Genomic DNA, 23906 nt, shown 5'->3' with positions numbered 1-23906 from the left:
CCATAGATGAAAGGGGCTCTGGCGTCACTCGGATGGTTTTATGTCCACGAATGCAGGTGTGTGTGTGCACACATGGAGGGTGGGGCTGGCATGCTGGAGATCTCTCCTTTGGGGAAGGGGGTCCATTCGTATGCAGCCCACCCTCCTCCTTAGATTGGCCCTGGTACCATTTGGATTTTGATGGGGGCAAACATGGGAGGAAATACACCTACGTGAAGCTAGGAACTGAGGGGGTATGGCAAGTTTTGCCCCTCCCAGAGCTCAGCAGAGGGGGCAGATTGTTGGGGAAATGGCTGGTGACAGTGAATAGAAAAAGCCTATATGGAGAAGAGTGATATTTGAAAAGGGAGGCAGTGGACGGGGTGTGGATGTTAGAAATGAGAGGCAAGGGGAAGTAACAAGGAAGGAGCCCCCAAAGGATTAAAAACATAGGATGATTGAAGTTAAAAGGACATCAGGGATTACCTGCCCAGCCCTGGCATTTTAAGCTTGAGGAAGCTCTACCCCCGACAGCAGTGGTGATTTGCTCAAGGTCACCCAGTGAGTTACTGATAGGGAAGGGACCCGAACTCTGAAACAAACTGTACACCTCTAAGTGTTTGGTATTTACACTTTCTCCCCATGTATAAGGTGCAGGCAGCTAGTCGATACTTCCTCCCCACCCCCATGGTGCAAACCCCAAAACCCCAATTCTCCCAGAAAGCAAAGGCTATTTTTTAATGACATCTTTTCCGAAATATATCACCAAGTACCACTCCTGCCGGAGCCGCTTGGAGTGAGGAGGGCGAGTCCGAGCAGGGCGGGGCAGAGGCGGCCGAGGGGCGGCCGGGCCGCTGGCCGGGGTCCCGGGGCGCGGCAGGGGGCGGGGGGCGGGGGACGGGGGCCGGCGGCGACGAGGCGGCCTGCAGGGAGCAGCCGCGAGCCGGCCGGGCGCGCAGAGACCGAGCCCCAGCCGGAGCGGGGCGGGGGAGGGAGGAGCCAGAGCGGCCGCCGCCTCTGCCGGAGGAGCCGCGGGGCCGCCACACTCGCCCCCCGCCCCCCCGCGCTCACTCGCACTCACACCCGGGCGCAGGAGGCGGGCGGCCCGGGCCCCACCGGCCCCCCATGGACGCCCCCGGCACGGGGCGCTGAGACCCCCGCGTCGCTGCCCAGCCCGGTCCAGCGCGCCACGCCGAGGTAAGGAGGAGGGAGCGAGGGGGCATTAATATGCAAATGCGTCGCGATTGATTATGCAAAGCCGCGGGGCTCTGTGGCCAGCTCCCAGGCGGGCCGGGGGCGCCCGGGGGGTGTCCGCTGCCAGCTCCTGCTTTTCCCGGCGCCCCGGTGACCCTGTCACAGCCTGGGAGCTTGCAACTTACGCCCTGGGAAGGGGAGGTTGCTAGGAGGTCGGTGGGCCCCGGGGTTCGCCGGCGGAGATGGCGTCCGGGCCTCCCCCTCGAGAGCCCGCCCGGCCTCTGTCCGGCCGGTCTGCTGCGCATTCCCGGGCCGGGCCCCGCTGCCGGCCGCCGGAGCTCCCCCGCCCGCCGCGCCGCGGTTTGTTTACGGTGCGCCGGAGGCCTGCCCCCCCAGCCCCCACCCCTAGCCTCGGAGGCCGAGTGGCCTTTGCAAGGCTGCCTCCAGCTGCGGAGGGCAGTATGAGTGCGGTGGGAGGGTGGGCTTGCATGGGCCCTGGGAAGGGAAGTCCCCCCCTCTCCTTACCCGCCTCCCCAATTGAGCATGGCTCTGGTTGCAACACTCCTAATTGCAAAAACGCGGCTGTTTGGAGGGGGAGTGTGTGTGTGGGGGGGCTGCTTGATGGTCCCTAGATGATTAGGAGAGTTGCTGGCTGGGGAAGAGGAGGAATGGACCTGTGTTGTATGTACCACCCTCCCTTGTTTCCCTCCCCTTGCAACGTGTCTCTGATACCCCTTCTCCATCTGGGGCCCTCCCTTATCCAGTGTGAAAGAAAGGCCTGGGGGGATGACAGGGGCAATGGAGAGAGCCACCAGTCCATGGGTGGGGGTGGGGGGGCACAGAAGGAAGGCCAGTGAGATGGGAGCCTGCACCTCAGTGCTGGCTCTGGCCCCAGGAGGGGGAGGGGATGAAGGGGGCTGTTGTCCAAGATGAGGGGGGAGGCAAAAGTGACACGCAGACATAGAGATATGCCCACACAGACAGCCACATGCACACCCAGGGACAACCAGGTGGACTCAAGGACAGGAGCTGCTGGACACACCCACATGGGGACAAGGGAAGAGGCAGGCTGCTGCTGCACCGTGGAGCTCAGAGGGGCGGGACACACCCACGGGAGACCAAGAGCATGGAGACCGACCCATGCACATACCCACGCACAGGGTCACACGGAGATGCTGTCACACACAGGGGCAAGGAGGAGTCGCTGTCACCCACACAGAAAAAGTCACTATCGCATGCATGCATGCACATAGAGCAATTGCACACAGCCGCACAATTACAAAAGACCCTGTCACTCAGAGGCACACACGTGCTCGCATGAGCCCAGTCACATAGACATCATCGCCTGCCGTGACAGTCGCTGTCACTCAGTTAGATGCAGACGCAGTTACACGTCAACACATGTATACACAACTTAGCAACAAGTATTTGCTTGGACTCTTAGTGTGGAGCTCTGAGGTTCTGTAGACAACAAAACCCCTGCTTCCAAGAAAATTCATCTGTATGAAAAGGCTTTCCTGCATAATGGTCCAAATCATGCATTCCTGATAACATGTTCTCAGTCTCTATTGCTTTGCCATACCACCCTACCAGACAGTGAGCTCCTTGAGACCTAGGAGAATCACTTGAAGAGCTCTGGATCCCACCCAGAGCCTAGCACAGGGGGTGCTCTGTAAACACTTGTTAATTGATTGACTGTGGGAACTGCAGACACAGGTGCACTCCTTTGCACACAGTCCCATGAACTCTTGTGCAGAACGCATTCACAAGGTCCACAAAGTCCAAGTCCACACAGGTGCAGGTCTGCACTAACAGTCGTGTCCAGACAACCCCAGATGCACACACCGTAGCCTGTGCAACCAGGCACACACCTAGATGCGCACAACCACAGAATTTCCCCCCCAGCTTCCTCCTGCCTCCTTCCTCTAGGCTACGCCACTCTGTGGGAATGGGCTTTTTTTTCTTTTGGAGGGACAGAGAAACAAAAGCAAAGACAGTGGGTGCAGGGGGGTTCCAGAGGGCCGAGTTATGGGCTCAAAACAGTGTCCAGTGACTTCTAGCAGCTGAGTTTGTCCTAGCCTCTCGGGGAGGGGGAGTCTTGGGGAGAGCTGGTGCCTAGGGAGTGGCTCTCATCCTTACCCTAAAAGCTCACCGGGATCTAGCTGCCCCAGCTCTGGGTTATTGGCCTGGGCTTTTCCTGGGGACACTCAGTCTCCTTCAGCTGAATTCCTGCTGCCCACCATGTGTCTGGCCCCTTTTCCCACCTCAGTCCTCCTGTCCAAACTTGGAAGCTTTCCTTAAGAGGCTGTATGCTGGCGAGTGTCTGTGTGAGTGATGTGTATTTTTGACTTGGAATTTCTCTGACTCTGTCTCTGTTGCTCTGTCTTGCGGTGTCTGATTCTCCCTTTCTCTCCTTGTTTCTCGACCCGTCTGTAACTCTCTCTCACCCTGTCGCTACCCCAGTCTACCCCTGTCCTGTCTGTGTTTCTGCCACAGCCTCTTTTCTCAGCACTGGGGACTGGCAGCGATGTTCTTCATACTTTTCCAGTTGTTAATACTCAAACTCCGCCCGCCGGCCTCTGGGGTCAGCTTGAGGTTGGGGTGGGGGGCGGGGGGCTCAGCTGGCTGCTCAGGACTTCCTGTGCTTCCTTAAGTACTGCTGCTACAGCTAAGGGCCAGCAAGATTTGGGGGCTGGGAATAGGGAAAGGGCGGGGGTCAGCTACTGCCCATGCTGACACCCCAGGCTGGCAGGCCCCTCCTAGGGACACCAGTGCTGTGGGAGCCCTCAGTGTGCAGGCTGCAGCTGGCTAGCATGCTCCTAAACAAGCCAGCGAAGAGGCTTCCAGCACAGTGACCCAAGCTGGAAAAGAATGGCCCCCATGCGCAGTGGCGGGAGTTGGCAGGACCCAGTTGAGTTGGGTCCACAGCAGGACTCAGAATGGCCTTTCTCCACACCCCTGGCAGCTGAGACCCACCTCAGAGATGCCCAACAGCTGTCTTTTTTGCCCAGCCACAAGGCCTGGTTTGGAGGGCACAGCTGGCCAGACTGTGTGGGGCTGAGTGAGGCCCTCTCACCCGCCATGCAGGTTCCAGCCCAGAGGGGGCAGAAAGGGCAGCTCTTCTGGCTTCTGGAGTTTAAGCACAGGGCACTGGGGCAGGAGACTCAGAGCCCAGGGGGCGCCCAGAAGTCACATTTCCCTCTAGCCTTGCCTACCTGGATGAGGAGGCATGGTAATGATTCAGTCGTAGAGAATCCACGGGCTGCTACAGAGGGAAAACTGAGGCTTGGTCACAGGGACACGTAGCCAGATGAAAGAACAGGTATTATGCTAGCAGGTGTTATGCTGTTATGGTTAAGAGCAGGGATTTTTTTGGGACCTAGACTGCCTGGGTTTGAATCCAAGCTCTGCCACTTGCTGGTTTAACTTCCCCCTTGCCTTATCTGTAAATTGGGGACGATCATATCTACCTCATTTATCGTTTTGAGGATTGGAGGAATTAGAGTATATAAAATGCTTTAACAAGTGCCTGCTCATAATAAGCTGTATGTGTTAGCTGTTACGATGGATGCAGAAGACTGTGGGCCTCGGATCCCCCAGATTTCTTGGAGGAGCTTGGTGGAGAATTGGATCTCCTAGATACCACAAGAATGGGACTGGGCTGGGGGCAGTGGGTCTCCAGTCTCCAGCCTCCTCACCCTTCATGTCACCTCTCTCTCGCCCACAAATTTTTGTAACCTGGAACCAATGTCTTGGAAAGAGCCTGATGCAGGCCTCTTTGCCCCAACCTCCTTTGACCCTCACGCTTTAGCTTAAAAGGAGCCCTTGGCATCTCAGCCTGGGACACACCTCACGAGCTAGGGGGCACATGCATAAATGTTTGGGCATCACTGCATCTCTGTTGGGAGCACTGGGGCTGGGAGAGAAAGAAAACGAGGAAAGCAGTCCCCTCTGCTTTCTTATAGGTATAGCATGGCCTCAGGGAAGGGACAGTGGCCTTCCTCTCTCCTGGGGGCCAGCATCCCCGTTACCTGCTACCAGTCCACAAGAACCCAGACCTGGCTGACAGACACCAGATTCTCCTCCCTGCATAGTTGGGGCATTAGTGAGAAAGGTGGTAGCAGAAACTGAGGCTCTAAGGACCAGTGTGGTGGGCATGGCACCTTGAGGTCCAGGGTCTGTCCTGGTTTGCCTCTTTCCCTCTGTGAGTCTGGTGATAAAGATCCCCTCTCCCCCAAACCTGTTTTACTCAGCCCCCCTGCCCTTCAAGGTGAAGCAAGGACAATGGGGGGATGCCCCATGAAGGTGGCCTGGGAGCCTTTGGAGTGGGAGCCAATCTCAACTCTAGTTTTCATGGCTGCAAAAGTGCTTGGGGGCTTTTGTGCCTCTTGGGAAGGGAGGCAGGTGTGACCATGGGTGACCGTGGTGGGAAGAGCAATGGCTGGGGGTTGGGAGACTGGGTTTTGTCATTTACCAGTTGTAAGACTTTGGGCCTGGGTTTTCATTATCTGAGACAATGATGCCTATCTCATTTGGGGTGAGGGTAAATAATAAACAGTGCGATGACACCTGTGTTCAATCTGTGTCACTACCTGACATGGTAAGCAATGCCCGTGGATTCTCCTCTCCTCCCAAAGCCTGGCATACACCAGGGTGGGGGGTGAGCATGCTGCCTGCAACCAGAGACAGTTCTCAGTCTCTCACTGAGGCATCTGGGGCTGGGGGATGTGGTTTCACCTTGGTGTCACCTGGTAGGCCAAAGCTGGGGTGCCATAGGGGACCTCTCTCCTGTGGTGGAGAGGTGGTCCAGAGGGAGAGGTCAGAAGTTTGCCGGGTACACAAGTGGAGCAAGATGGATGTTATTGGTGCCCAGGAAATGCTACACTTGCTCTCCTGCTTTGGGAGTGGGCACTCGGTCTGGGGACCAGGGACGGGGGTTAAAGGTTAGTGCCAAAGGCACAGCCATACCCCCCAGCAGTGGCAAAGAGCAGAATGATTGGACCAAGCCCTTGGCCCACCTCCTCTTCCTCTTCTCTTCCTCTTCTAAGGAGGAGATGGGCTCTTGGCTCCCAGCTGCGTATTTCATTTTCTCTTTTACCAGGCGTGAGGGGGAGGGGCCGGGGAAGGGCACGGGGACCCAAGGCTTTGGTGGCTTTCAGCATTTCTGTACACATCAGTGAGTGGGTGTGTTGTGCACGCATCCATGTGAGAGTGTTTTTGTGCATGTGTGGGCTGGGGAGGGCTCTGAATATCTCCTGGAACGCTACCCAAAGCCCTGTGGCTTTGCGCATGCGGGGTGAGTGTGTGTGTCTGCACGTGTCCGTGTGTGTGCCGGAGACTCAGCTGCATTCACGCTCCCGCTCTCTCTCTCTTTTTCTCTTCCTTCTCAATCTCTCTCCCCCCTCTCCCTTCCTCCCTCTTTTCCTATTCCCTCCCTCCCTGTCTCTTTCTCTCTGCCTTTCTCTCTTCTCTGCCCCTCCCTCTCCCTCCCTCCCTCTCTCTCTCTCTCCCCCCCTGCCTCTAGCAGTTCTGCTTGGGTGGGGGCTAGCTCCTGCCTCCCTGGGGTGCCTGGGAGAACATCTCAGTCTTTCTTTTCCCTTCCACCATAACCTTCTCTCCTGGGCGATGCTCCCCAGGGCTTGCAGGCAACTTCTTCTACTGCCTTAGAAGAGGGGAGTGAGGAGGGAGGACCCCAAGCCTTGTGCCCATGGTGCCATCTGCAGCAAGCGCCTTGGCCCTGTGACATTCATGCCTCTAGCATTCAGCTGCCCCAGCTCCCAGCTCCAATTACCTGCTGGCTGCTGGGGGGAGGGTGGGGAGAATGTGCCATGCCCAGCTTGGGGGTGCTCCTAATTCTGCCTTCTTGGCCACTTGGATCTCCTGCAGGGAATTGGAATTCCTGAGGGGAATTGGGGCAAGGGGCATGAAGTTCTATGGGCTGAGCTCTCTAGCACGGGTGTGGACGCACCACCCATCAGTGGGCATGGGGGGGCTGGACGTGACCCAGAAGGAGACCTCTAGACCTGGGCACCCACCTTAGTGCCTGCCTGGAGCTGGCCTGGGTTGGAGGAGGAGGGCAAGGAGAGCAGCAGGTGGGTGAGGTTCTGGGGGCATGGGGTGGGAAACACAGTCTTTGATGTTAATACTGGGCAGCTGGCCCGAGTCAAGGCTGCTGTTTATGTCTTTCTGTCTCTGACCTGCAGGGGGGAGTTTCCTGTTATATTCTTTTGGGGGGGGTGGGGAAGATCCTTTGTTTAACTAGTCTCCCCCTTATGTATATCCCCCTCCCCCATCTCCCATTCTCTGGCCTCTAAGGTCCCGCAGTGGCTAGGTGATCAGACTCAGGGTCACTGCCCTTAAGCTCCAGAACCCCACCTCCTGGGGGCCCAGTGACAGCTCACTGAGGGGTGCTGCCTCCCTCCCTCTCCTCTGCCCATGCCTGCCAAGCTGGTGCCCCCAGTCTGTGTGTACCCCTCTGCCATGTCACACCTGCCAGATAGTACCCTCCTCCCTGCCTTCACTCCTCCTCTCTCCCTGGCACTAGGATAACAGAGAGTTGGGTGGGGCAGCCCTGCTCAATCCATACCTGAGGATAGAAGGGGGGGCATCTGGGAAAGGAGAGAGAGGTGCCAGCCCTAGAGAGGCAGCTACCGCTCAGCGTGTGGGCGTGTGTGGCTGCTGTAGCTCCACCATCACCACAGACTCCCAGGGGCCGTTAGTATTTGTGGCTGCCCCTGGGAGCCCATGTTGGCACATGGGGCAGCGTCTGCACACAGAGGCCTGTTTGCCTGTGCATGCCCGTGTGTGTGTGTGTGTGTGTGTGTGTGTGTGTGTGTGTGTGTGTGTGTGTGTGTGTGTGTGTGTGGGCGGGCTATGGTGGCTGCCCTGGCCCTTAAGCATCACCCTTCTTGGCTCCCACGATGTGGACTCAGGGCTGCTTGGGAATGGGTTGGGGGGGAGGAATCTCCCCCCACCCTAGCAGCAGGCAGAGGGGAAGGGGAGAGGGAGGTGTGAACCTACCCATAGCACTATTAATAGCCCACATGCCAGGCCACCAAGAACCAGCTGTCACCGTGGAAACCATTCCTACTCCCCCCTCCCCCAGCCTCCATGGGGTGGGACTTAGGCGGGTATGTAACACCCCCCACCCATCTTTCTTTGTTACCTTTCTCTCTTTGTCTCTCCTCCCCTTATCTGCCCTCCTTCCTTCCTCACCCCTTCTCTTCTATCCCCAGTCTCTTGCTCCCCTTTCTTTCTCCCCCTCTACCTCCTTGTCATCCCTGCCTCTGTGGCCATCCCTGCCCTGTCGCTTTGTCCCCCCCATTTTTCTTCCCCTCTTCCCCCATCACCCTTTTTACTGTCTCCTCCTCCTCTTTTTCCCTTTTCTCAGCCCCCCTCTGTGTGTGTCTCGCTATGACTGGCAAGAAGTGAGGCTGGGCTTTCTTCAGAGCATTAAGGACAAAGTTCAGAGGCCCCAGAAAGGGCCAAAGCTGAGAGCAGACACTGAGGAGAGTTGGCGTATGCAGTGTTTGGGGCTAGATCCTGGGGGCAGAGAGCCCCCTCTGGCAGCCCCAGGAGTCCTTTGGGGGTGTCCCTCAGATCTGCAGGACTGCGGAGTGGGACAGACCAGCAGTGGGAACCTGGCACGGTGCCCATGGATGCTGCATTGGCCTCTTGTCCCTGTTCCCCCATCACAGAAGCACTTAAGCTTAATGAAATGCTTCCCCCTCCGCGGGCACCTTGCCCACGCTGCCACCCGGCAGCTCTTATCTGACAAAGAGTGGGTGGCCAGGCCAGCCGACAGGTGGGCTTTGCTGTCTTTCTGTCCAGCCCAGACTCAGAACCCCATAGCCCCGCCCCCTCTGCCCCTGGGGGCTGAGCCTCCTGCGCCTCTGCAGGGGAGGTGCCAGGAAGGAGCTTGGGAATTAAGCTGCACTCCTGGAGGTGGGGAGAGAGACTGCCCTTCAGGGTGGGTATCCCTGCCCCATGCCCCTTCCTTGCTGATCTTTTTCTGCCCACAGCTAACACAGGCTCACGTGGTTTGTGCCTCCCTGAGTGCTGGGCCCTCCCCCTCTGCTCTGTGTCACCTCAGAGGCCCGAGTACCTCCCTGGAGAGATATTAGGGAGTCTCCAGTGGTTCCAGCCTCTTGCTAGGTGCCAGGCGAGGCTGTCCTAGACAGTGAGGGCAGCACCTTGCTCCTCTGCCCACTACGGGGGCTAACTGTAGCTTGGGCTGCACCTATTGGCAGCAGGGCACGATTCGGCACAGCACAGAGGTAGACAGAGAGCAAACCCGCCCCTCCACCAGCGGGCACGTGCAAGCCCTTGGCAGTGCCCAGACACATTTGGAGTTAAGGCTGGGCCGGGCAGGGGGAAGGGGAAATAAACATGGTGGCTTAGGTTGGCACTGCCCCAGGTCTGCCCTGTAGCAACTGGTAGTGGCAGCGTGTGGGGGGAGGGGGTCCTCCAGAGCTGTGGCCTGGGGCAGGAGTTGCCCATGCCGTGTGGCTGCTGCTGGTGTTCCCTGCCCAGCCTGGCCCCACAGCTGCTAATGCCCATTCCTGCGCACACTGGCCCTCCGCGCCTGCCCCCGGGGCCCTGGGGCCCGCTCCCCAGGGCTGCCCCCTCTCGGCATGCCCACTCCTGTGCCTGCCTCCTCCCCTCCCCGGGGGTGCCCGGGCCTCTGGCTGGCGAGTGGATTTTTCCAGCTTCTGTAAACAAGTGGTGGCAGTGTGCCAGGCAGGCAGGAGACAGGCGGGGGCAGCACCGCAGCCAGGGTGTGCCAAGCACCGAGGCACAGCCTGGGGGGGAGATGGAGACACCCAGACCCAGAGAGAGAGAGATGTTCAGACGCAGACAGACAGACAAGTGAAGCCTGTGGAAACAGAAAGTAGCCCTCGAGTGTCCAGCCCATACTCCACGAGGGCCCTGGGCCCTTGCTCCTTGCCCCGCACTGCTCTGGCTAAGAGCAGCAGTGCCCAGCCCCTGGGCATCCCCACCCACTCCTTCTCCTCCCCCACCTCCACCCCTTAGGGCTGGCTACGCCATTATAAATTTATAACAGGAATTTCTCCACAAGCCAAGAAAAACTTGACCTACTTTCTTGACGGCTCCCTGGGCTAAGGCTCCCCACTCGCGCCCTCCCCCCCCAGTCTCCTGTCCAGGCCCCAATGCCCAGTCCTGGTCTGGGGTGGGCGGCATCAGAGGCAGAAAGGGCCACCTTTCTGTATGCCGCCCATGCACTGGGCTTGCCTGGGTACAGAGGCCCTGCCCATGCCCTGACTTATCTCTCCCTTCTCCTCCCACCCTGGCTCCTTATCAGCTCCTAGGGGTGGGGCCAGGGGGCCCAGGGGCGAGGTCTCTGGAGCAGCAGCCACGTGATGGAGGTTATATGTGGGGAGCTGCACCCTTTGTTCCCCCTCCTACATGCCCACACCTGCCTGTGCGCACGCAGACGGTAAGACACAGGTCTGCAGCCCAGGGTCAGAGGTGCCGTGTAGAGGGAATGGTGGGCCCAGGCTGACACTGCCTCGGATTCCAGGTAGCAGAACAAGCCTAGCGTTACAGCCAGGCTGTGAGTTTCTAATCCCTCAGCCACTTGCTTGCTAGCTGTGTGAACTTGAGTGAATGATGAAGCTGTCTGAGACTCAGTTTCCTCATTCGTAACGTTCTGGTGCCCCCTTTAGAGGGCACATATTATCTACCCAGTTAACACACATCAATTTCTTTCCCTCTTCCGCTTGCCATCTTGGTTGGTGGCAGCTCAGCTAAACCAACTGGGAAGTCTGGTCTCAGCTAAACCAACTGGGAGGTGGGATTTGAGACCTTGTATGGGAAGCTCTGGAATCCATGGGAGGCCAGGGTCGGGTGTCATAACTTGGCCAGCAGCAGGGGAGGTCAGCTCCCCACAGCTTTCCACGTCTCTCTCTGTTAAGGCACTGAGATGGGCATTCACTATCCCAGCATGCTGCCCTATGCCTGACCCTTCCTTCACTGGAACCCCCATGGCTGTGCTGAAAACTGCTCATCTCTGGTCTCCGCTCACCCCAATAATACTGATGAATTTTAGGAAAACTTGACTAGAGGGGTTGCAACAATAGCTAACGTGTAGTAGACACTCATTAAGGGGGAGGCATTTGTTTGAATGTGAGGATTGAGACGTGTTACCTAGCACATGAATGATCTCATTCTTTTCCTCCATCCCTCCCCACGTGTAGGCTTAAGATGTGGATCTCCAATGTTATCTGCTGTACCTGTGATCTAAGGGGTCGACTTGGTCCTCTCCCTGTGCCTACCCTCCATGCCCACTGCCATCTTGTTACAGGCCCGTAAAGCCCCAAATGTTGCCACCAAAGGACTCCTACCTACCCTCTCACTGTGGCACCCTTTTACCCCTGCCTCTCTCTTCTCTCTGCAGGGATCTCTGAACAGGACAAGACTCCGAAGCTACTCCCCCAGCCCAGAACCCAGGACCCCCTCGCAGACCCAGCTTGCCCCCAGCCCTCCCACCTGCCACTCCCTGGCCCCTCCCACCACCCGCCCCCCCCTGGGGTGCAGGGCATGGTGTGAAAGGCCAAGTGCTGAGGCGGATACCATGGGTGCTGTGCCCTAGGGCCTGGGTGGCGGGGGGTGGGTGGCCTGTGGGCGTGCCGGGGGGGCCAGTGTGCCCGCCCCAGTCTCTTGGCGTGCTGGAGGGCATCCTGGATGGAATTGAAGTGAATGGAACAGAAGCCAAGCAAGGTGGAGTGTGGGTCAGACCCAGAGGAAAGCAGGTAATGGGTGTGGCAACTGGGTCGTGCCAACTCCTGAGCAGCAGGCATGGTCACCTCGCCGGGCAAAAGAGAGTTGAACTGAGCCTTTAAGCACCTCTAGGGCGTGGACTTTAGGCCAGCAAGCCTTCTGCCTACCTTTGTCCAGGAGATAAAGTCAAGTTCAGATGTGGCAAAGAATTAGGTGCTTGGATTGAGAGATGCCCATTTTGAAATGAGGAGTGATGCGGAGCAGAGTAATCACAGGCAGCAGGCACATGGCCCCTCCCTTGACAGTGCTGGGCAGTCTCAAGTGCTCCCCATGTCCCCTCTACCGTTGCTGCCCTTACCTGAGCATGTAGGATCCAAATGGCATTGCCATTTTCATCCTCTGCCTACCAGCCCGCTTACCATCTGACCACAAGCGTGTTGTCTACAAGCTGTGGTTCGCATAACATGACATTTCAGGGCATATGCACCAGTAACTATTGGTCACAGCCCACGCTTATATTCGGAATCTATTGGGAGCCCCAGAAGCTCTTCCTTGTTCATGGTCAAGGGCGGGCACTGCCATGGGACTCCTCCCCGGAAGTGGAAATGCATGCTAACCGTGAAGGTTTTGCTTACACGTGGGTGAGGCGTCAGCCCTGCACATAAATCTAGGGATGGGTTACCTGTGATCTGCTTTGCCCTGTAGGAGCCCAGAGGGTCTCTGCCTTTCCCATTGGCTCCAAGTGGCACGGAGCTCTGGCCCAGTTGGCATGGTACCCCGGGAGCTGGGAACAGCCTGTGCCTATGGCCAGGGAGAGGGTGGGGGTAGGGGTGCTATGGGGAGCAGTGTGGCTGGCGTTGCCTAGGAGATCAGATCCTGAGCCAGGAAGCCAGAGGCCTGGCCAGGCAAAGCCCTAGGGCCCGAGACTGGGTCCCTGGAGGGGTGGAGGAAGTCATGGAGCTGGCAGTTGGGTAGGGCCCTGGGTAACCCCCATCCCCCAAAGCCTCAACCCAGGAGGGACTCTGAGGATGATCTGGCCTGTCACTGTATGGGTGTCACTTGTAGCCCTTGTACTTCTCTGCTCAGACTTCTGTGGTTCTGGGAGAGTCTGCCCCTAAGGCTTAGAGAAAGGCAGGAATGCCAGTTCCCAATACCCCAGGACTGCAGCCCCTCCCCCATCATCCTCCCCTCCCCCATGTCTTTGCGCCACCTTGTGGCTGTCCCTGGGACTGCACCCAAAGGCTATGAGTCTGGTAATTGCTGAAGAGGCCAGCTCAACTGGGGCCTAGGTGACTTGGGTTCCCTTGCACCCACCCCTCAGGAAGGCAGGAGGGAGACCTGACCCTCCAGCTTTGTAGGAACCAGACGGGTAATCCCCAGGGGGCACGGAACACAGGGCTGTCTGTGGCTGTGACCCTGGCCAAGGTCACTGTGTCAGTGTGTTGGGAGCTGCATCTGGCTCCAGGAGGAGGGGCCCTGCAACATGCCACGAGCAGGGTGGGTGTGGAAGATTATACAATACTTGCATGCATGTAGAGGGCTTATGTAACCTGTGTGTGCTGAGATTATGTAACATGTATGTGGAGAGCCAGGCGACATACATGTGTAGTGACTGAGGATTGCTATTAATACCTTGCATGGAGGGGCTCAGGGTCCTTGTCCTGGCTCCGACCCCAGTGCATGGTGTCACCAGGCACAAGTAGGGCCTCAGTTTGCTGCTCTGTTAAATAAAGGCCATGAACAGGGTAACTTTAGCGTTTTCAGTCACTGTGGGTTATTTAGCATATGCGCATGCCTGGAAATCAAACATGATATTATTGACACTGGAGAGAGAGGGGCCGCATTAGTAGGTGCCTGTCCAGAGGGTTGCGTAACATGTGGGCATAGCCTAGAGATCATATAACACATTCGAGAAATGTCCTAAAAGTTACATAGATATGTAGGTCCTGGTGCTTATTTACCATACTTGGGTTTATGCTGAAGGCTGCACAGTTATTCACATGCACCGTGTTATGTTGCATGTATATTTGTGTTTTAAAGGTTCCATAGCTTTAAGCATATCCTGAGGATTCTTTCAGCATATTTGTCATTTACTGAAAGCTTAAATATGTGGATGTCCTATAGATTCTGGGTACTTAAGGTCTGCAGTGTGTGTGTGTGTGTGTGTGTGTGTGTGTATGTGTGTGTGTGTGTGTGTGTATGTGCGTGTTCTAGAACATGCCTGTGCTACAGCCAAGCCCCTTATCTCTCTCCCCTGTAGCTTCCAGATAGTTGGACCCTTCTAAGCATTTGTCAGCTGACCTGGGGGGTGGGAGGTAGAATGAGGACACAGATAGAGGGAGTTGGACCTGGGGGATCCTCTAAGCCTCTTGAAAGAGAAGGGGGCTCCAAAGACGGCTCTGTGATTCTACCCACTTTGCCCCCATCCAGTGCCAGGTCACCAGATGGAAAGCGAAAAAGAAAGAACGGCCAATGTTCCCTGAAAACCAGCATGTCAGGTGAGCCTGGCTACGTGTGCCCATTCTCCCTGCCCCCAAGCCTACCAAACCAGGCAAGGCCTGCTTTGGGCCTGGGCATGTACTGGTAGCTCCTGTGCCCCATGGGGAGAGCCTCCTAGAGGACTTGGGGTGGACTTGTCTGGGAGTGAGAGGGACGATATGGGGTGTGCCCCACCTTTAAGGATGGATTAGGTCAGGAAGGGCCTATTCTTTTCTCCCATAACCCCCTTGCCCAAGGCATCCCAGAAGCAGGGGCTGAGCTGAAGTCCCAAGGGGCTGTGTTCTCCTGAGATGAGCTGGGGACATTTGTTTTTCCCTCTCCTCCATCCTCTGCCCTTTAGGTACAGCAAGAAAAAAAGCCCTGAGTGGCCAGTGAGAATAAATGAGATACTCTATAGGGAAGGGGATGGACGGGATTACCTCCTAATGTATCTCTAGGATTCTACCTGGAGACAAAGAACCCTCCAGGGAGGCTGGGCTAGGAGGTGGGCCAGAAACAAAAAGTTGGTGGATGGGGAAAGTATAGGAGCCTCTCTGCTGGGGCTCCAAGCCATGCCTGCCTGCCTCCTTTCCTTCCTCCCAGGGTATATCCCTAGTTACCTGGACAAAGACGAGCAGTGTGTCGTGTGTGGGGACAAGGCAACTGGTTATCACTACCGCTGTATCACTTGTGAGGGCTGCAAGGTACGGAAGCGATCTCCAGCCACTGTCCCCACCCCCAGAGCCCTCTTCTCACTCCCTTTGAGTCCCTAGCACTGACACGACAGACAAGTTCTATAAACATGTAGTCTAAAGCCCACCTGTTACACCATCATTTCTCTTCTCTCATTCATTCATTCATTCGCTCCTTCGTAATCCCTGCTCTGCACCTGATAAATGTCAGCTGTCATCCATCCATTCAGCGTATCAGGTGCGAGAGGTGCAAGACATGCTCTGTCCTCAGGCTGCTCACAGCCTACCAGATAGAGAAAGACTTGAAACAGACATCAGTGGTTTTCAAAATGTGGTTCTTGGACCACCTGTAGTACTCATTAAAATGCAGACTTCCAGGCTTCATCCCACCCCTATGTGCTCAGAACCATTTTGTGGTGGAGCCCAGGAATCTGCCTTTTAACAGGCTCCCCAGGTATTTTTTTCAGCATATTATGGGGGTACAAATGTTTAGGTTACATATATTGCCTTTGCCCCACTTGAGTCAGAGCTTCAAGCGTGTCCATCCCCCAGACGATGCACATCGCATCCATTAGGTGTGAATATACCCATCTACTCCTCCTCCCCTCCCATCTGCCCGACACCCGATGAACGTTATTACTATGTGTGCACGTTAAGTGTTGATCCCCAGGTATTTCCAGTGTACCCGAAAGTGTGAGAGCCAGTGCTGGGGGGCATGGTGGGAGCATGGAGGAGAAGAGGATGGCAGGTTCTTCCTGGGCAGAAGGGACAAGGTCATAGACTTGGGGAGGGCTAATTAGATTTCACTTTGGTCATTTCAGCCTGCGTGGCTTTTTCAGGATCACCTCCTGAAAATGTGAGACCTTCCAAGAAACAGAATCATTTGCAAATATGTTAAGGCTCGAAGTTTCTCTCATAGTGTCAACCAAACCAAGACCATGAGGGATTTAAAGCTCTGTAACAGTGTTCCTGGAAGCAGTGCAAGCAGCTTAGCATAGAGCGAGGATCTTTACCCCTGAGGACATCTGAGTCCCAGGGGATCACCCTAAAAAAGACAGAGAAGCCTTGGCCCCATCCCTATAGAGTTTGATTTTGTAGTTTTGGAGCGAGGCCCAGGAATCTGTATCTTCTGTAAGTGACCTAGGTGATTTTAATGCACCCCAGAATCTGAGAGCTCAGACCTTGGTGTCCCCTACCTGAGGGCCAGTTCTGGCTCTGCTGCCCACTTGGCCATGTGACTTGGGTAAATTGCTTCATCTCTCCAAGCTTCAGTTTCCTAGTCTGCAAAATGGGGACAGTAATGGTTCCTACCTCAGAGGGTTGTCCTGAGGGTTCAACGTGATGCCGCAGGAAAGAGAAGGCTTATCTTTACTAAGTGACCGGCATAGAGGAAGCACTTGGTAAATATTAGCTCTTCATTATCGTGACCATCTTGATTCTTGAGGTTTTTCCTTTAAAGCAAAGGCTAATCCCAGTCTATGGAATTGAAATCTTTCTTTTCAAGCTACTAGAATTCATACCCAGTGCCTTTTCTTGACTTTTTTGATCCATCTATTTCATGAATTCCACCTGCATGGGCACCAAGCATCATCTATGAGACTGGTTTTTGGGTCAGTGCTGTTTTTAGAGTCATTTAACAAGATGGAAAATAAGGTATTAGTTGGATTTCCAAAGCTGCTATTCCTTTAGGCATAATAGCACCTCACACCATCCCAGGCCCAAAGCTGCCCACCATGGTCATCATTCCTACCTCCGCCACCTCCACTACCCAGGCACCCCCCACCCCTCAGCAGCGTGGGGGCAGAGGGCACACTTTTCTCAGATCCTTTGGCCTGGCAGAGCCCGGTGATCCCGGGCTTGCTGTGTCAGGAGGATGCCGGGTTCCCTCAGTGATCTTGCCTTCCTCACAAACCCACCCCACCGGTGAACCACACTGTTGGTTCAAGAAGGGGAAGTCATGATCACAAACTGCTCCATCTCCCCCCACCTCAGGGCTTCTTTCGCCGCACAATCCAGAAGAACCTCCATCCCACCTATTCCTGCAAATATGACAGCTGCTGTGTCATCGACAAGATTACCCGCAATCAGTGCCAGCTGTGCCGCTTCAAGAAGTGCATCGCTGTCGGCATGGCCATGGACTGTAAGGGGCCTGGGTTGGGGGAGTGGAGCCAGGGGGGTGGGGGTGGCAGCTCCCTTCCAGGGTACCCTCAGGGCCCACAGGGCAGAATGACAGTCCAATCCAGGTCAGGCTGATGGCAGAATGTTCAGAGTCTTGGTCCCTGCATCTCTCAGCCCTGGGGAAAAGGAAACGATTCCTCTCTGGGCCCAGGGCATAGGCCCCCATGCCTTTCACCATGCGAGGGCCTCAGAGAGGGAGTTGTTGGGTAGAAGGAACTCCTTCGGCACCCACCCTAGCATGTTGTTCCTGACTACCAGGGAAGGTACCCTGCTTCTGGATGAGAGAGGGCATCTTTCATTAGCTAGGGATTGTGTGGCAAGATCTTCTAGTAACTACTGTACCATAACCCATTAGACCAGAACATGATACTCATCTGGAGCAGCCCAAATTGTCGTTGACATGGTCCCAGGGATTAATCATGATCTGAGTTGTGCCACCCAACTGCTAGGTGATTTAGGAAGTTACTTAACCTCTCTTGGTCCTCAGTTTCCCCAACCTGTACACTAGGAAGAGTGGTTTCTGAAAGGATTGTGGAGAGGGTGGAGGGTGCTATGCAGAGGACCTCATGCCGTTCTGTTGACAGTGGTTCTAGACGACTCTAAGCGGGTGGCCAAGCGCAAGCTGATCGAGCAGAACCGGGAGCGGCGGCGAAAGGAAGAGATGATTCGATCACTGCAGCAGAGACCAGAGCCCACTCCTGAAGAGTGGGATCTGATCCACGTTGCCACGGAGGCCCATCGCAGCACCAATGCCCAGGGCAGCCATTGGAAGCAGAGGCGGAAGTTCCTGGTAAGGAGAGACGGGCCTGGGGAGAGCGGCAGCCAAGTGGCAGGGAGAGGAGAGAGAGCTCAGAGTCTTGCCTCCTCCAGGAAGCCTTCTTAGTTTAATCTGACCCAAAACTGACACTCTTCACACATTGGCAGTCCTGATTCTGTATTCTCCTTGTATGTGTCCTTGCTCTCTGTGTCCTGCCTATTCCATCCGATTAGGAGCTCCATGAGGACAGGGCCTTGCCTTCCTCATTGAATTTCCAGTGAGCAGGGGGCGACCTTCCTCTTTTTCCTGCCCATAGTGACCGGGGTGGGGGGAGGGGGAGGACACAGTCATGTAACAATATTTTGGGGCACCTGCTGGGCACCAGGCATTGTGTTAGGCCCTGGTAAAACTGGTTGCCAGGTTTTTCCAGGTCAGTTTGTGGGGAGATGGACAGTTGGTTGTATATGGTGCGGCTCTTGGTTCCTGGTGGCACGTGCCATGGAGTAGGATGGTGCACTGTTAAGAGCATGGTCTCCGATACCAAACAGATACGTGTGTGACAGTCAGGAGTCAGACTGCCTGGGTTCAAACTCTGGTTCTACTACTTACTGGTCACGTTACTTTGACCTTGTTACTTAGTTGCAGTACCTGCGAAATGGTGATAATCATAGTATCTTCCTTTTAGGGTAGTGGTGAGGATGAAATGAGATAAGATATGTACAACATGTAGCCTAATGCCTGATCACATGTTAAGTATTTGACAATTATAGCTGCTATTGTCATTACCATTGCTGTTATTGCTCTGGTCTATTCTCTGCCCCAAGGTGAAGGGAAAGCCTTAGGGCTGGGACTCCATTACTGGCGGCCCCTCTTCCCGAAGCTGCCTTGGAGCTCCCCCTGGTGGGCAGGCAGTCCCAGCGAGAGGGCAAAAAGGGTCTGCACCCCAGCTAACCGCCCCCCTCCCTCTAGCCGGATGACATTGGCCAGTCACCCATCGTCTCCATGCCGGACGGAGACAAGGTGGACCTAGAGGCCTTCAGCGAGTTTACCAAGATCATCACCCCGGCCATCACCCGTGTGGTGGACTTTGCCAAAAAACTGCCCATGTTCTCCGAGGTGAGTGGCAGATGGGAGGAGAGATGTGGTGCCGTGCTGGAGGGAAACCTGGGCTGCTCCCATCTGAGGTCCTCTGGACAGGGAACAGTTCCCATAGATCAGCACACGCCCAGCACACACACACACACACACACACACACACACACACACACACACACACACGACTCGCTGATGTGAGGAACTGGCTGGCTCCAGGTGCCCACCTCGCCAGCCCCTTGACCCTGAAGTCTTTGTTGCCATCTCAACTCTATGCAGCCTGGAAGCTCTCCTCATTTTACTGAGCACTAGCTCTGGAGACAGGCAGCCCTACTAGCTGTGTGACCTAAATCCCCTGTACCTCAGCTTCTCGTCTGGAGTGGGCTGGGGATAAGGATCGGACCTAACTCAGGCATACTTGTGAGGTTTAAATGACATAGGGTGTGCATGAGGCCCACACATGGTCAACTCTTTAGAGTCCATGTTTCTGGCTAAGGCCAGTAGTGGCCTCGCAGCTCCCAGAGGACACCCACAGAGGAAACTCAGGGACATAGGGAGGGGTGTGCTGAGTGCTCCTGTGGCCCTGCCACTCCGCAGCTGCCTTGCGAAGACCAGATCATCCTCCTGAAGGGGTGCTGCATGGAGATCATGTCCCTGCGGGCGGCTGTCCGCTATGACCCCGAGAGCGACACCCTGACGCTGAGTGGGGAGATGGCCGTCAAGCGGGAGCAGCTCAAGAATGGCGGCCTAGGCGTAGTCTCCGACGCCATCTTTGAACTGGGCAAGTCACTCTCTGCCTTTAACCTGGATGACACGGAAGTGGCTCTGCTGCAGGCTGTGCTGCTAATGTCAACAGGTACCTGCTGAGTGGCTGGGAGGGCTCAGAAGCTTCCAGGGCCCCAGAGCTTGGCTGGACCCTGGGCCTGTTGCTCTGCTCTTGCTTTAATCTTACAGGCTCTCTCTGCTCCCCAGCTTCCCTGCCCAGCTGCCCTCCCCCCAGGCTCCCTCTGTGTCACCCACCCCCAACTCTGCTCCCAGGCCCATCTCTCCCCCAGTCCCCGCTCTGCTCCTTGTCCTGTCTTTGCCTCATTCTTTCTCTGTCACTCCCATTCCCCTTTGTTCCCACACACCTATCCTCAGCCCTCCTGGGTCCCGCCTCTTGTCAACCAGTCCCCTCCCTACCCCCATCCCTACCCCACTTTTCTCTCCCCGGCCGCCTCTCGGTCCCTCCAGTTCTGTGTCCCTGCACACCCCCAGCCCCCACAGCCCCTCTCTGCAGCCAGCCACTCTCCCCTCACGCCCTTCCTTCCCCACAGACCGCTCGGGCCTGCTGTGCGTGGACAAGATCGAGAAGAGTCAGGAGGCGTACCTGCTGGCGTTCGAGCACTACGTCAACCACCGCAAACACAACATTCCGCACTTCTGGCCCAAGCTGCTGATGAAGGTGACTGACCTCCGCATGATCGGGGCCTGCCACGCCAGCCGCTTCCTCCACATGAAAGTCGAGTGCCCCACCGAACTCTTTCCCCCACTCTTCCTCGAGGTCTTTGAGGATCAGGAAGTCTAAAGCCTCAGGCGGCCAGAGGGTGTGCGGAGCTGGTGGGGAGGAGCCTGGAGAGAAGGGGCCGAGCTGGGGGCTGAGGGAGACCCCCCACCTCTTCTCTCCTTCCTCTCGCCCTTGGATAGATTCAGCTCCCACACACACACCCGCACTGCCCAGGTCCCTCCTCAGAACCTCCAGCCCTGGGACAGGGCAAACAAATGAACTTGTTATGAAAAGGACAGTGTGGCAGGCTGGGGGATCCCGTCCTCTCAGAAGGTAGGGGAAGGGAGGGAGAACCGAGAGGGACAAGCCATCTTGACCATAGTAGGGGAAGGAGGAATGTGGGATGGGGGAAGATGCCCTCGACTCAGCCCCTACACACACATGAGAGAGAGCCCCCCACCCAACTCCTTGGCCTCGGTTTCCCCTCCAGGCTGGGGCCCCTCTCCTTCCCCAGATGCCTGGGTGCAAAGAACAGCTTGGCTTGGCTCCTCCCCTGGAGGTTAAAAATTATAGTCATTCTAACTGCACTTTGGAAACCAAGCAAGGGGAAAAGATAAATGAAGAAACACTAGACAGAGATAAAAGACAAAAAAGAGAGAGTGAGCGATAGAGAGAGAGAGATGATATTAAATTATTAATTGAGGCTGGCCAGAGGGGAGGGACCCCCCTTACCACCCCATGCACTTTGAGAGCTGTCCCTCCTCCCCCCACATCAGAGAGAAATGCCCCACACACCAGATCCCCGAGGGTAGGGCTGCCAATCAGAGCTGTGAGAACACAACAGGGTCCTGGCCACCCCCTTGCCTTGCCCCGCCCTCTGTGCCCATCGGCACCCCCACCCCAGTACGTCCTCTGCTCTCTGCCGCTTGTGCCCGCTGAGTTCCATCTACCTCTCATGCTGGATGCCAGCTGGCCCCTCACCAGCCTGCCCTGCTGCCCGCACAGCTACCCTTTCAAGTGCCCAGCCCCAGGGGCCTCTCCCTGTCCCCCTCCTCCTTCCCCACCTTGGCAGCCACACAGGAAAAACTGTGGCTCCGGCTCCTACCCACCTCATATCCTGCAGTATTAGCTACAATCCAGATGCTGCTGCATTGGGGGGTTGGGGGGGTGCTGTGCGTGAGTGTTCCCCAGAGCCTCCTCCCTTTAGGTCTCTGTTTCCCTGTTTCCCATCTGTCTTCTGGGTTCTCTCTAACCTCTGCCCTCCTTCTCGACTCCCACTCAATGCACTAACCCAGACTCTGGGTGGGCAGGCACCGGATTGGGGGTATTTAGATAAATGGCACTTAGTTGGGGCCCCGGGCAAAGGGGTGGTTGGTGCTCCTCCTTTTTTCTTTAAAGCTCTTTAGGTCCACTGCCCCTCTGCCCTTGGGACCCCCTTCCCTCTTCTTTTCTCTAATTCAGGGACTTTGGCTTGAGCCCCCTCCCACCCTCCTGGTGGGGAGTGCTCTGTTGGTCTGCACTTGGGTGAGCTGCCCTCCTCCTCCTCCCTTTGGCTGCCCCCCACTTCTCAGGGGAGGGGGGAAGGGAGGGGGGAGGGACAGAGCAGACCAGAGGGCCCTGGGCTCAGGGCTGCATGTCGGCAGGGATGGATGGGTGGACATAGATGCCCCCGGAAGCCATGGGGAATGGGGCAGGGGGCGGGGGGAGGGGTGCCAGGGCTTCCTGCGCTTTGCACTATTGGGGCAAAAATGTCTTAAGCAGTGGGGAGCCTGCCACCCCCCCTGACCGTCAGCCTGCCACAGCCCCCTACACACACACACATACACACACGCACACACGCACACATGGGAAGGCAGTGCTATGCTGCCCATCAGGGCAACATCCTTCCCACCATGTTCAGGTGTTCCAACAGAGATGGAGGGCCTGGAGGAGCATCCACTGTCACCTGTGCATGTGCCTGTCCCACCCTGCTCTGGGGCCCTGAGCTGCCCGAGCTGTCTTTGTCTGACTATCCTCTCTCTCTCTCCTGGGGTACTGATTCCTGTGTTACTCCAGTCCCATGGGTAGGCCCTCCTGTACCTTCGTCCCACGCCTGGGGGCCCAGTAGAATTCCTGACCTGTCTATTGTCTCCCCCACTCCTCCCTCCCCATCCCTACCCCTCCATCCCCATCCTCAGCCATGGACACGGTGGAGAAAAAGGCCTTGAAGAGCCTTGGCCTCTTACAGGCACCTGGGACTCCCCCCACCCTCCCCAATCATATGAGCTGTGATTCCCCTCCCCTTCCCCCTCCCTCTTGGTGATGTGGGTTGTATGTGTGTGTTCTCTGTGTGAATGTGTGAGTGAGTACACGTGGTAGGGGAGGAGCCAGGGAGACTCAGGAGTGCCACGCACCTGCTCTAGAGAGGCAGCTGTCCCGTCCCTGCTGCAGAAGTAGGGGACAGGGCCCTCTCCTGGGGGCCATTGGTGCTAATGAGGGGGATGGCCTTGACGTGGGTGCTTAGCATGCCTCCCCCAGTATTGGCCCAGGGCACTAGGGCAGGCAGGGTGGGGCAGCAGGTGCAGTACTGGTGGGAGGACAGGTTGCTGGGAATAGGATGAGGGGGCCAGGCCAGGACAAGGGGGTGCCAGAGCCATGACCACTACCCCGCCCCCACCACCCACCTCTCCATCTCAGTATTCCCCCTCCCATCACTCATAACACACATACCTCATCCAGCCTCCTCCCTGCTCAGACTTGGGGAGGGTGGGGGAGGAGCCCCACCCCTTCCCCTGGTGGCGGGTCTGCAGGGCTGGGAGAGGGCAGGGTGTGTGACAGAGACACCGTCCATAAGGGGGACAATATCTCCTGCCCTGGGAACTCCTGGGTGGGGGGAGGGGGACACTGCCCAGAGGCGCTACTGAATGTATGAGAAGCTGGTGCTGGGGTGGGGGGAGGGGGGTTGTGGCCAGAAACAGGGAAGGAGGTAGGTCCCTTCCCCAGGGAGGAGTGAGACCTATAGGGGTGACTCGAGGGGCTCCTACTCCTGCCCCACGTTGACAATCAGTATGTCTGTTATGTGCGATTTTTCACCCCGTTGTGTTTTGGGTCAGGATTTTAAAGAAAGATATTTTTATGGTAATTGTTGCTCGTCTATTTTACTATATATTTATGTAATAAATATATGATGAAAATAATCCCCTTTGGCACCCCCCCTTAGACTTGTGTGCTGTTTCCCTATATCCTCCCATCTGCTGGCAGAGTACCCACCCCACAAACTGACCAGATGGAGAGGTGCCCCCCCCCAGCCTTGGCAGTATTTCCACCCCAA

General features: G+C 56.5%; 1 protein-coding gene across 1 annotated transcript; it reads left to right on the top strand.

The window, feature by feature from the left end:
• Positions 1-899: 899 nt before the first annotated feature.
• Positions 900-23772, top strand: THRA (thyroid hormone receptor, alpha). The gene is made up of 9 exons (XM_012661713.1): positions 900-1176; positions 11591-11945; positions 14344-14411; positions 14995-15095; positions 17076-17223; positions 17846-18051; positions 18988-19134; positions 19708-19966; positions 20427-23772. The coding sequence occupies exons 2-9, from the start codon at positions 11893-11895 to the stop codon at positions 20675-20677; spliced, it is 1233 nt and encodes a 410-aa protein (XP_012517167.1). The 5' UTR covers positions 900-1176; positions 11591-11892; the 3' UTR covers positions 20678-23772.
• Positions 23773-23906: the final 134 nt, after the last annotated feature.

Source organism: Propithecus coquereli, unplaced genomic scaffold, assembly GCF_000956105.1.
Source record: "Propithecus coquereli isolate 6110/MARCELLA unplaced genomic scaffold, Pcoq_1.0 Scaffold119, whole genome shotgun sequence".
Taxonomy (NCBI): domain Eukaryota; kingdom Metazoa; phylum Chordata; class Mammalia; order Primates; family Indriidae; genus Propithecus; species Propithecus coquereli.
Note: the sequence above shows the minus strand (reverse complement) of the source record. Positions and strands in the feature narration are given on the sequence as shown.